The sequence below is a fragment of the Podarcis filfolensis genome, assembly GCF_964270895.1.
Source record: "Podarcis filfolensis genome assembly, chromosome: 13".
NCBI lineage: Eukaryota > Metazoa > Chordata > Lepidosauria > Squamata > Lacertidae > Podarcis > Podarcis filfolensis.
In genome coordinates, this window is record NC_139615.1 from 21,464,303 (window position 1) to 21,476,519 (window position 12,217).

Sequence of the window (12,217 nt, forward strand, 5' to 3'; positions counted from 1 at the left end):
CCACTTTACCTCCTTATTTCCTGACCCTAACATATACACTACAGCATTTTCTAACTATTGTTTTTTCCACTTCAATTCAGCTCCACGAGTTTTTGAAAAGGGTGTCATTTAACAATAGTGCTGGGGAGAGAGTCTCCTTTGACCAGAATGGGGAGTTTGCAGCTGGCTTTGATATTGATAACTGGATATTCCTAAAAAATGAATCCTTTCATAGAATAAAAGTTGGGAGGACCAACCCCCTGGCTTCTTCAGACCAAGTGTTCACCATCAATGAGAATGTCATAACATGGCACAAGGGATTTAACCAGGTAGAGATAGTTTAGAAAAATACTCTGCTCCTATAAAATCATGATTTTTTGTGATCATTACATAACATATGCAAAGTCTCCTGGATTTTACTGGTTCCTCAATAATTATCTTCAAGATCATCATTAATCTCTTTCATTTCTGCATTAGGCACAGCCTCTTTCTGTCTGTACTGGGACCTGCCATCCTGGTTTTAGCAAAAAAGTGAAGGAGGGGGAGGCATCTTGCTGCTATGATTGTATCCCATGCCCAGGAGGGAAGATTTCAGATCAAATTGGTAAGGTATATAATGTAATTGGACTTTTTCAACATCAGAACAGTAGCTGAAGAAACACCATTAACAACTTTTAAATAGTTATCTCAATGGGGCTGAGTTTATTTTCCTTAAATGGGTTGTCAGTTTTGGCTCCTTTTTTAAACGTCAGTGGATTAGGAGATTTTTTTTTATATAAAAAAATGGCTGTAATCTCTTAATGCCTTTCTAAATCAAACATTTATTTATAGTAATATACTTCAGATTAGCCTTGAATATTATTCAACCAGTAAACAAACACACACACATACACAAATGCTCAATTATGAAACCATTTTGTGCTTTCAAAATACCTCCCAGCTTAATACCAGAGTTAAGGTTATATTATATTACCTCAAGCTCCACAATGTTGGGAAATTGGAAGCTGTGTCTCGAGCTGTAAATGATGTGCACTACCATGAATTCTGCTTGTTTACTAGTTATCCTCACTGTATGGCATGCTGTTCCTTTGCCTTTCAGGTTCAAGGGAAGGTTGGGAGGTGGGGGGGAGGACTTGTTGGACCAGCAAAGGTGCATAGGACATGGGCATAGGTCAACACACACAAAGATTAACCTAACAAGGCTCAGATGCTTTATTCCTGGACTGTGAGGACAAAGCATCTTTGCTCATACAAATCTAATCACAAGGAGAATAACATTTATTGCATGATGGGGAACTTTCTGGCCATATTTTCTACATAAAAATTGTTGTTTTTTTCAGATATGAATGATTGTCATAAATGCACAGATGAAAAATATGCAAACAAAAAGCAGGATTTTTGTATTCCCAAGAATTTCAGCTTTCTGTCTTATGAAGAACCTTTGAGTCTCTGCTTAACTACTTTAGCTCTTTCATTTTCTATGATGACAGCTTTAGTGCTAGGAATATTTATGAAGCACCACAACACTCCCATTGTCAAAGCTAACAACCGGGACCTCACCTATACTCTGCTCATCTCCCTGTTCCTCTGCTTCCTTTGTGCATTTTTATTTATTGGACAACCCCAGAAGGTAATGTGTTTCCTTCGACAAACTACTTTCAGCATCATTTTCTCAGTCGCTGTTTCTTGTGTGCTGGCAAAAACCACCACAGTGGTTCTGGCTTTCATGGCCACCAAACCTGGATCCAAAATGAGGAAGTGGGTGGGGAAGAGTTTGGCCAACTCTATTGTTCTTTCCTGCTCCCTCATCCAAGCACTTATTTGTACTGTTTGGCTTGCAACCTCTCCCCCATTCCCAGATGTTGACATGCACTCCTTGACTTCAGAAATTGTATTAGAATGCAATGAGGGGTGTGTGACTATGTTCTACTGTGTTCTTGGCTACATGGGCTTCCTGGCAACTGTCAGTTTCACTGTGGCTTTCCTTTCCAGAAAGTTACCCGACAGTTTCAATGAAGCCAAGTTCATCACTTTCAGCATGTTGGTCTTTTGCAGTGTTTGGTTATCATTTATTCCCTCCTATCTGAGCACAAAGGGAAAATACATGGTGGCAGTGGAGATCTTCTCTATTTTAGCCTCCAGTGCTGGACTGCTGGGTTGCATCTTTGCACCCAAATGTTACATTATTATATTAAGGCCTGAACTGAACAGCAAGGAACAGCTAATTAGGAGAAAACCTCAAATAATGTAATTGTCCATTTTGTTTTTCTGTAAATTTCTCTAAATTATTAAGCTGAAAATGGAATCAAATATTCTGTAAGAAATCTACAAAATATATTTAGTTTCATAATAGTACAATATCGGTTTCTTCTGCCGTAGTTGCTACTGAATAGAGGAAACAGTTTTTGTCTTCCTGTAAATGTATCCACATCAGCCTCTGAATCATAAAAAAATGTATTGATTACTCTTCTTGGTTTGAGGAGATTTTTCATTCTTTGGAAAGTCCTTGCTTTGACTGAGACAAATATCCTCTGTCAAATCAAGAACCTTTCTCTGACTAAGGAAATACCCCTGGAGACAACTCATTCTCTTAGATGTTTCATGGCAATGGGGCAATGTGTTCTAATGGTACCTTGCTCATCAAATATAGTGTCAGTTAAATGGTTAGGTATATGGTTCTGTGTTTCTGCTAGCCAATGGTCACATGGTGCTATAATTTGAGGATGACTAATCCCCTCATAACTTTTATTGATGGATAATCTCTTAGGGAAAAAATGAGAGACTCAAGGAAGGCAATACACATTGACTTCTTCCTTTATACTATACTATAAGACACAAAACTGAATGCTATTACATATAAATGAACTGAAAAAAAATATAAACTACTTTCAGCACCATTTTCCCCATCCAGGTCTTTTCTGGGAATCCTTGTATCACCCCTTTCTCAATTCAAGTCAATAGAGGAAAGTAGCTCATTTTTAGAGTCCCCATTTCAGTGAAGGGGTGAGTGGGTAACAAAGCTGCATTTGTAATCATTCTAATTTTGTCCTGAATAATAACTTGAACTGGAAAGGTGCAGATCAGAACCACAGTCTCTGTTAACAAATTACCAAATCTTGGAGATTCAAGATTTGGTAGCATGTGGAAGAGCCTTTTCAGTAGTGACTCCCAAGCTCTGAAACTCCGTCCTTCTGGATGCGCACCTGGCACCTATGTTGTACACATTTTGGAGACATGTAAAGGTGCAACTTTTCATCCGGTGTTTTGGGAATGGCTGAATGTGAGCTTTCCCTTCAGAATCTGATGCTGTATTATTTTACCTTGGCTTGGAGTTTTATATCTGTATTTTTAGATATGACTGTATTTTTATTCTTATTGTACCTGGTTCTGATAGGGAAAGCAGTAAAAATATTTATATCAAATAAAAAAACCAAAATAAACATATGAAAGATATACATTGCCTACTGCTGTTTTGAAGAAAGGCAGCCCTAACATTAAACACTTTTCTTTCCTGAAGCGGAATGCTGGAAAATACAGGGCTCACCCAAAAAAAGCATTCCTTCAGACAGCACGTGTATTATTAAATTAGCTGCAAAAAGAAGTGGCGATGTCATCAACTTGAAAGGCTTTAAAAGAGGATTAGACAAATTTATGGAGGCTAATTCTTTCAATGGCTACTAGCCACAATTGCTATATTATACCACTGTCAGAGGCAGTATACCTCTGATACTAAGGGGAATCACACATGGGGAGAGGACATGTTATCCTCAGGTCCTGCTTACAAACTTCCCATGAGCATCTGGTTGACAAGTGTGAAAACAGGATACTGGACTAATTGGGCCATTGGCCTGATCCAGGACAATATTCTTATGTTTCTCTCTGGCTCAGGAGAAAATTCTAGTTACTCTTGTGTGCTTTCCCTACTATGTGTCACTCCCAACCCAGGTGTCCCTTGGTATCTAAAGCGGCAATTTGAATGGGTCAAATCGGTTTACTTCTGCAACTCCAGAGGGAATGTTCAACTTTAAATTGGTGGTTATTTTTCCTTTGATTGTGAAAAGGATAGTAATTAACTCTGCTGTTTTCCAATACCCCAGGAAAATAGCAGTGGCCTTTAGCAAAGCTGAATAATACAGCCTATGAAGAATGGTATAAAAAACCCCCTCCAGAAATCAGAACTGGGTCTAAGGGGGTAAAATTAGACAAAGCTGTATCAGTCTGATCTCAGATACTTTATATTTTAGTCCTGGGCCTTTAGAGATGGATAAAAGAGGAGTATCTGGTGCTAGAGACAACAGATCTACCAGGATGGTGTTATTAATTGCCTTGCTTTTGTTATTGCTTCCACACATGGTATGTAAGTCTCATATCAATAACTGCATGCTTGCTGATCCACACCCTCCACTTCATGAGTATCATCAGAGAGGAGACTTCATCATTGGAGCCATTGCTTCCCAGGCTTTCATCATCTCTGGTGCAATAACTTTTACCCAAGAACCCCCACCACCTTTGTTTGAAGAGCTTGCGTAAGAATTTTACTTTTTCTTAATAAAACAACTTCCTGTGAACCTGTATTGCTTTTCTTCTTTTTGCTTTGTGTACTGAAGGGTGCTAAGAGAATAGTGAAGTGTAACAAGAAGTTGGGATTTACAAAAGAAATAAAATAATTAAATTCAAAGAAGACAATAGTATGTGTTTTAACCTCTTCCCTGACAGCGTTGTGCTAAAGTGCATGCAGGAGTATTAGGAGAGCCAAGAGTTAACAATAGAAATAGAAATTGAGATTGTACAGGGGAAATGGTAAGAAAAGTTGATGTATCATACCTTTGGATGGTGCAAAATATATTTAAAGATAGTGTTGTCTTCTAAACTAACTCTGAATGGAGAGAGGGTCTCCACCTCTTTGTCGACTGGCACAGAACCTGTGCTGTCTTGATGACTTTCTTAATGGACATCACCTTCTTTTTTTCTTCCTAATCATCCTTCTCCCAGGATATTCTCTTGTCAGGAAACTGACCTGGCTTGTATGTTAAAAATGACTTGATCCAGGAATAAGTGGGGTCCAGGAATTAGAAGGAGGGGTGTTCAGGAATTCAGCCAACCCCCATAGCTCATAACCAGGGTTGTAGCTAGGGGGTGGTGAGGTGGGCCCCCACCTGGGGCGCAGGTGATAGAGGGGTGCAAAATCGGCTAAAATATGTCCATAAATATAAATGTTGAATATTGCCCCATAAAAATGGTTTTAAATAGAGGGTGAATTGAAATTGTGGAGGGGGGGAGTTCGGAGAAGTGGAAAGAAGAGCTAATTTGTACGTGGCTATGGGGCTCAATCTGGATGGTTCTGCCAAGGGCGCAAGATTACCTAGCTACGGTTCTGAAACATTATGTTCTGAAAAACACAGATATCATTTGGGCTTTTCCTTTATTACATATACTACCTTAGGATATGGATTTGCTATAAAGAAGTATTGCATCTAAATACCATAATAAAGAACAATGAAGTAGATGTAGAAGACCACTGCAAGATTTTACAAGGCCTGACATTTCCTTATTATTAAAAATGCATCTTTAATTCTAGTGTCATTCCTAAGAATTATCAACATATCCTGGCATTGGCCTTTGCAGTAAAGGAAATTAATGAAAACCCTCAGATCTTACCCAATTTCACTGTGGGTTTTTATATCTATGATAGCTATTTCACTGCTAAATGGACATATCATGCCACAATTCTCCTAATATACACCCTGAGAAGATTTGTTCCCAGCTACAAGTGTGATGTTCAGAATAACTTGTTTGGAATCATTGGAGGGCTAGACCCCTTAACCTCACTTCATGTTGCAAACATTGTGGACATTTACAAGATTCCACAGGTAGGATGTATTTGTATGTTGTCTGTATGTCATATTTTTCTGATTTGTTGATTTGGGGAGAGAATGATATGGGTGAATTTGGAATATATACATGGGTGTTAATTTATGCGTTTTCGACCATAGCAACCGGTCTATTGCATTGGAAATCTTGCACTTCCACTTATAGGGTTATTGTAAAGATTGTTGACAAAATATGTGTAAATGAACAGTGAAAAGTAATACATGTAAATGGCATTGTTATTGCATCTATCCCCCCATTTGCACCCATTTATCTTTAGCTCATATATGGTTCTGCTCCAGTGATGAATGACAAAACTCCTGGCCTTCCCTTCTATCAGATGGCTCCCAAGGAAATGCTTCAGTATGAGGGAATTCTGTCTATGCTCCTGCAGTTTAGGTGGATGTGGATTGGACTCCTTACTTTCAATGATGAGAATGGAGATAGATTTTTGCAAACTGTATTGCCACTTTTTGCCAAGAGTGGCATCTGTTTTGCCTTCATAGAAAGGAGTCAAACATTTTCTTTTGTCACAAAAATTCATGATATGATGAAAAGGGGGGCAAAAATACATGATGCCATCATTGATAGTAATGCCAACGTAGTAGTGCTTTATGGCGAATCTTACACCATTGCACTTTTGAGGTGGTTTCCATATTTGTCAGAACAAGAAAATATAAGAAATAAACCCAAAGGCATAGTGTGGATTATAACAGCCCAGGCGGACCTCACTTCAATGGTCTATCAGAGAACATGGGATACAGAAATAATCCACGGATCTCTCTCATTTACAATTCACTCCAATGATTTGCCAATATTTCAACAATTTGTTGCCAGCAGAAACCCATCCAGCACAACAGGAGATGGTTTTATCAAGGACTTCTGGCAACAGACTTTTGGGTGTGTTTTCCTAACTGCAGATGCAGGAGAGGTGAATGGAGATATTTGTACAGGGGAGGAGAAGCTGGAGAGTCTTCCTGGGACCTTTTTTGAAACGATTATGACTGGCCACAGCTATAGCATCTACAATGCTGTCTATGCATTGTCTCACGCTTTGCATGCTATGTCCTCATCTAGAGTCAAACATGGTGCAATGGTGGACAAAGGACAGAAACATCAGAATCAACACTTGTGGCAGGTAAAGTGTCATATCTGTGGTTGTAAGAGCAGGATTTAAAATGCCTAGCCATCTTCCCAAATTCAGTATGGGTTCAAACCCCATGTTAGACAAAAAGATCTCTGCATTGAAAGGGATTGGACTACTTGACCGTCATGGTCTCTTTCAGCTCTATGAATCTGTGATTCCTAAAAGCTCCTAATATGGCAAATAGTTCATGGAACCAAAATATACTGGGTGTTGTGTGTGTTTTGTCTATGAAGTTTTAAGACCCCTTGTGTACAATGTTATTTTTTTTATTCATGTGTTATCCCATGTGTGCATAAAACAGTTCCCCCCCATAACAATGAATTTAGTTTTATTTTAATTTATTGTATTTCTATATCAATTCACTTTACGAAGTAAAAATGCAGAAAAATAAATGAAATCATGCAGATCTTACATACTAAAAGTATTCATCTAGAGGACAAGTAATCTAAAACTGTAGAAAATATATAGTAAAAACCATTGCTGGCTCCACCAAATATGAGTTGAATTCTCTCTCTCTCTCTCTCTCTCTCTCTGTGTGTGTGTGTGTGTGTGTGTGTATACTGTAAACACACACACACACACACACACAATCACTCCACACACCCAAAGTCATCCTGTAGTAATTTACAAAAAAAGGGGGGGATGCATTGAAATTCATACAGTACTACAAATATTAATTATTGAAAGTGTTCATTCAAAGCACAAGTCAACTAAAAAAAGAAGCAGCATAAAATACACATGAAAATATATGCAATGCAGGGAAGGGAATGGCAAAAGAAAGGAATTTTCAGTAATCTAAGGCAAATATACCTCATTCTGCACTTATTTTCTAACTTCACCTTTTTCTCTTCACCTCAGCTCCATCATTTTCTGAAAGGTGTATTTTTTAACAACAGTGCTGGGGATAGTGTCTCCTTTGACCAGGATGGGGAATTAGCAGCTGGATTTGATATTATTAATTGGGTTTTTTCCTCCAACCATTCCTTTAGTAAGTTGAAAGTTGGGAGGGTGGATCCGCAGGCTCCTCCAGATCAAGTGTTCACCGTCAACAAGGATATCATAACATGGCACAGGGGCTTTAATCAGGTACGGTTGATTGTCAATGACCTGAGAAGCACACTGCATACTCAGTTTTGAAGGAAGATTTCCCTAACAATAGATGTTCGGAATACCACTGGTTTAAAATAATTGAAATGAGCTTAGATTAGCCCAGCAGCAATATACTAACTCCCGACTACCAAGGATTCTCATTATAGTACTGCAACGTCCCCATCTTTTATCAGCTTCAGTTTCTTCACTGACGTTATTTACAGCCAGTGCATAATTTATCTGGAGACTTGATATCAACAGCATAGTTTGCAGTGTAGCAGGGAACTCTTAGCAACTATACAACCACACTTTTCACACCTTTTGTGATACTGATCCATATTTCTATAACCAAGGGCATTCAGAGCAAATACAGGCCAAAGTGCCTGTTGCACCTCACAGTGGAAAGAGTTGAAAATGAAACTAGTTGGATGTATCTTTTACTCCCATTATCCCACCTGTCGAGATGAGGAGCAATCAGGATTTCAACATTTCACTGCTGGGTGGGTTGAAGCCAGATAATAGCAGCCTTCATGACAGCTATATGACATGTGGCAGGTCCCCCACATCTTGAGAATTCATAGTTCATTTTCCTTCTGATTATTTTATCCCTTTTTATATTTGGAACATTAGGCCCAGCCTCTTTCTCTATGCACTGAGAGCTGCCATCCTGGTACTAGCAAGAAAGTGAAAGAAGGGGAGCCATTTTGCTGCTATGATTGCATCCCATGTCCAGAGGGAAAGATTTCAGACCAACTGGGTAAGAAATAGCATGCAGAACCTTATCACAGAGATGTGCTTGGCTGCCTTCTCGCCAATTAGATTCTTAGAAGCTTGGGTAGTTTCTAGAGCAACAGTGAGCAATAATGGATGAAATATTCATAAATCCTGCAATTTTAATATACAGTTCTCAACCAGGTATATGACCATTGTATTACATTTTATTTGGATTTGCATTTGAAGAACTGTTAAATAGTATGATTCCCTGAGCCTTAAAAAGCTTATGTCTCTACACACATGAATGCACTCCTCTGATGGACAAGGTATGGTGCTTGAGGGTGCTCTTGGACTCATCAATGCCTGGAGAAGTACAGGTAGTGATGGTGGCCAAGAGTGATTTGTTGCAAGCTCTGACTGAAATGCAAGTAGCAGGTCAAATTATTTCCATGCCAATACACTTAACATGGAACTGGAGAGGATGCAAAATGTGACTAGAAAATCAAACACAAATCTAATTCAACACCACTAAGTTTCCAGGTCCACACAATGCAATATTCACATGGCTATTTTGCTTAGCGAATAAACCACTACCGGGTTGCTGCCACCAGAGCTAGACATGGAACCCCATCACATGACTATTTTGAAGACATTTTAGAAAGTTCAAGTAGTTTAGAAGGGTAATTATAGAGAAAGATACATTGGCCACATCTCCCTTTGATTCAACAAGCTGGTTTGGGCCATTAAAAAGCCTACATTGGATTTGGCTAGTGGGTTGGATTGTTTTCTCAGCTACTTATGTGACAACAAGGACATGGGTGGTGCTGTGGTCTAAACCACTTAGTCTCTTGGGCTTGCTGATTGTAATGTCATCAGTATGAATCCACACGACGGGGTGTGCTCCTGTTGCTCTATCCCAGCTCCTGCCAACGTACCAGTTCAAAAGCATACCAGTGTGAGTAGATAAATAGGTACCGCTGTGGTGGGAAGGTAAACAGCATTTCTGTGTGCTCTGGCTTCCATCACAGTGTTCTGTTGCACCAGAAGTGGTTTAGTGATGCTGGCCACATGACCCAGATAGCTGTTGGCAGACAAACGCCGGCTCCCTCGGCCTGAAAGTGGAGATGAGTGGCACACCCCATAGTCAAGTTCAACTGGACTTAAGCGTCCAGTGGTCCTTACCTTTACCCTTTACCTTTTACCTTCCCTTCCCTTATGTGACAAGTTTGACAAGTGGGGGAGGGGGGAATTCATCACTCAGTCAGTGCTATCACAATGTTTTCAGATGACCCAATTTTCCAGGATGGATTATTAGCTAATCCTCATTACAAAGCAGAGCACATGAAAGTCCAAACTATCAGCTCTGCACGGGACTGGTTAGCACTGCTTACAAATTCTCATTGACCCAGCCTCATCTTTACCTGATTTATCTCAGATGTAGGGCAGGTAGATCATAGAATCATGGAGTTGGAAGGGACCATGAGCATCATCTAGTCCAACTTCCTGCAATGCAAGAATCTTTCACACAATGTGGGGCTTGAACCCATGGCCATGAAGTTAACAGTGAAAGTCCTGTGAACTAAACACAGAGGTCTGGTGAGCCAAGATGACCATGGGCCAGAGGTTCCCCACCCATGCTACCGATGAACTTGATCTCAATTCTATCAGAAAGAATTTAGCTCATATACAGTTAAGTACAGTGGGAAGAACATTGTATGTCATTGTGCTTTCTGATATTTTTACTTTTTGAGATGAAGACTATATCTTTTCTTTCTCAGATATGAATGACTGCCATAAATGCACAGAGGGAAATTATCCAAACAGAAACAAGAATTCATGCATTGTCAAGCATATAAGCTTTCTGTCTTACAAGGAACCTTTGGGGCTTACTTTAGCCTCTCTTGCTTTTTGCTTTTCTTTGATTGCAGCTTCAGTGCTTGTAATATTTTTGAAACTCCATAATACTCCAATTGTCAAAGCAAACAACCGGGAGCTCACTTATACTCTCCTCATCTCCCTCCTGCTCTGCTTCCTTTGTGTTTTGTTGTTCATTGGACAACCTAATAAGGTGACCTGTCTCATCCGACAAGCTGCTTTTGGCATCATCTTCTCAGTGGCTGTATCTTGTGTTCTGGCGAAAACCACCACAGTAGTTCTGGCTTTTATGGCCACCAAACCAGGATCCAAAATGAGAAAGTGGGTGGGGAAGAGTTTGGCCAATTCTATTGTTTTCTCCTGCTCCCTTATTCAAGCAAGTATTTGTACTTTATGGCTAGCAACATCTCCACCATTCCCAGATGCTGACAGACATTCAATAATGGATGAAATTGTACTAGAGTGTAATGAAGGATCTGTGATTATGTTCTACTGTGTCTTGAGCTACATGGGCTTCCTGGCAATTGTCAGTTTAATTATAGCATTCTTTGCTAGGAAGCTGCCTGACAGTTTTAACGAGGCCAAGTTTATCACTTTCAGCATGTTGGTCTTTTGCAGTGTTTGGTTGTCCTTTGTTCCAACTTACCTGAGTTCTAATGGAAAATACATGGTAGCCGTGGAGATCTTTTCAATCTTAGCCTCCAGCCTTGGCTTGCTGGTTTGCATCTTTTCCCCCAAATGTTATATAATTGTGCTGAGACCTGAGCTGAACAACAAGGATCAGTTAATCAGAAGAAAATCTGAAGGGGTTTAGTCATGTGTGCATTTTGTTAAATCTGTGTATTATGTGTGCATTTGCAACATTTTGCAAACATTTTGCATCTTTACCTTGAGGCCTAAACTGAATAATAAAAACTTGCATCTAAGAGGAAGGAGGTATTGAAGAATGCAAATGTTTTTTCATTGAGCTTTACTTTGCAATCCAGAGAGGAGAGGCTAAAAGCCCTGAGTTTCCTCTTAACCATTGCTTGATACAACTTTCTCAAAGCTGACCTTTGTTTTAATATTCCATTGGAAAACTGAATCAAAATTAAAGGAAAACTGTGATGTAAAAATATTGGTGCACATGTGTGTGCGTGCACGCCTGGGCATACACGCACGCACATGCGCACACTACAGAAATTACCCTCAGTTGGTTTCTAGTGACCAGATGAGGGAAACATGCATTGCCTACTATTAGGCAAAGCGAGGTGGAAGTTTGCCATGTCTCCCTCTCATGCAAGAAGTAAAACCAGTCTTTCAATCTTTCCAGAAAAATCATTTCCAAATCAGTCAAATCCCATGTTCAAGGATTTAATTTTCCCCTCTGGCTCTATGGCAAGAACATTTAATTCTAATGTATTTTCCTTGCTTTGGGTCAATCCAAGCCTACATCACAATTTCCTATTCCAACTAAGTACAAAGTCAAAAATTCTGTTAACATACAACAAAAAATTATTTTAATAAGAAATGCTACATAGATTCCCTACATTTGACTTGGTGGGT

General features: G+C 39.4%; 2 protein-coding genes across 2 annotated transcripts in view; both read left to right on the top strand.

The window, feature by feature from the left end:
• The window catches only part of LOC310747373 (vomeronasal type-2 receptor 26-like), a gene marked incomplete at both ends in the record, with an annotated part of 29,490 nt that extends 27,260 nt beyond the window's left edge, over positions 1 to 2,230 (top strand). Inside the window, 3 exons of the mRNA XM_083581736.1 lie at positions 81 to 308; positions 457 to 583; positions 1,320 to 2,230. Coding sequence (XP_083437862.1) covers positions 81 to 308; positions 457 to 583; positions 1,320 to 2,230 — 1,266 coding nt within the window. The remainder of the gene's footprint in view (positions 1 to 80; positions 309 to 456; positions 584 to 1,319) is intronic.
• Positions 2,231 to 4,359: 2,129 nt separating this feature from the next.
• Positions 4,360 to 11,486, top strand: LOC310747374 (vomeronasal type-2 receptor 26-like; the record flags this gene model as incomplete). Its single annotated transcript, XM_083581737.1, has 6 exons — positions 4,360 to 4,505; positions 5,558 to 5,849; positions 6,128 to 6,985; positions 7,853 to 8,080; positions 8,714 to 8,840; positions 10,576 to 11,486. The coding sequence occupies 6 exons, from the start codon at positions 4,360 to 4,362 to the stop codon at positions 11,484 to 11,486; spliced, it is 2,562 nt and encodes an 853-aa protein (XP_083437863.1).
• Positions 11,487 to 12,217: the final 731 nt, after the last annotated feature.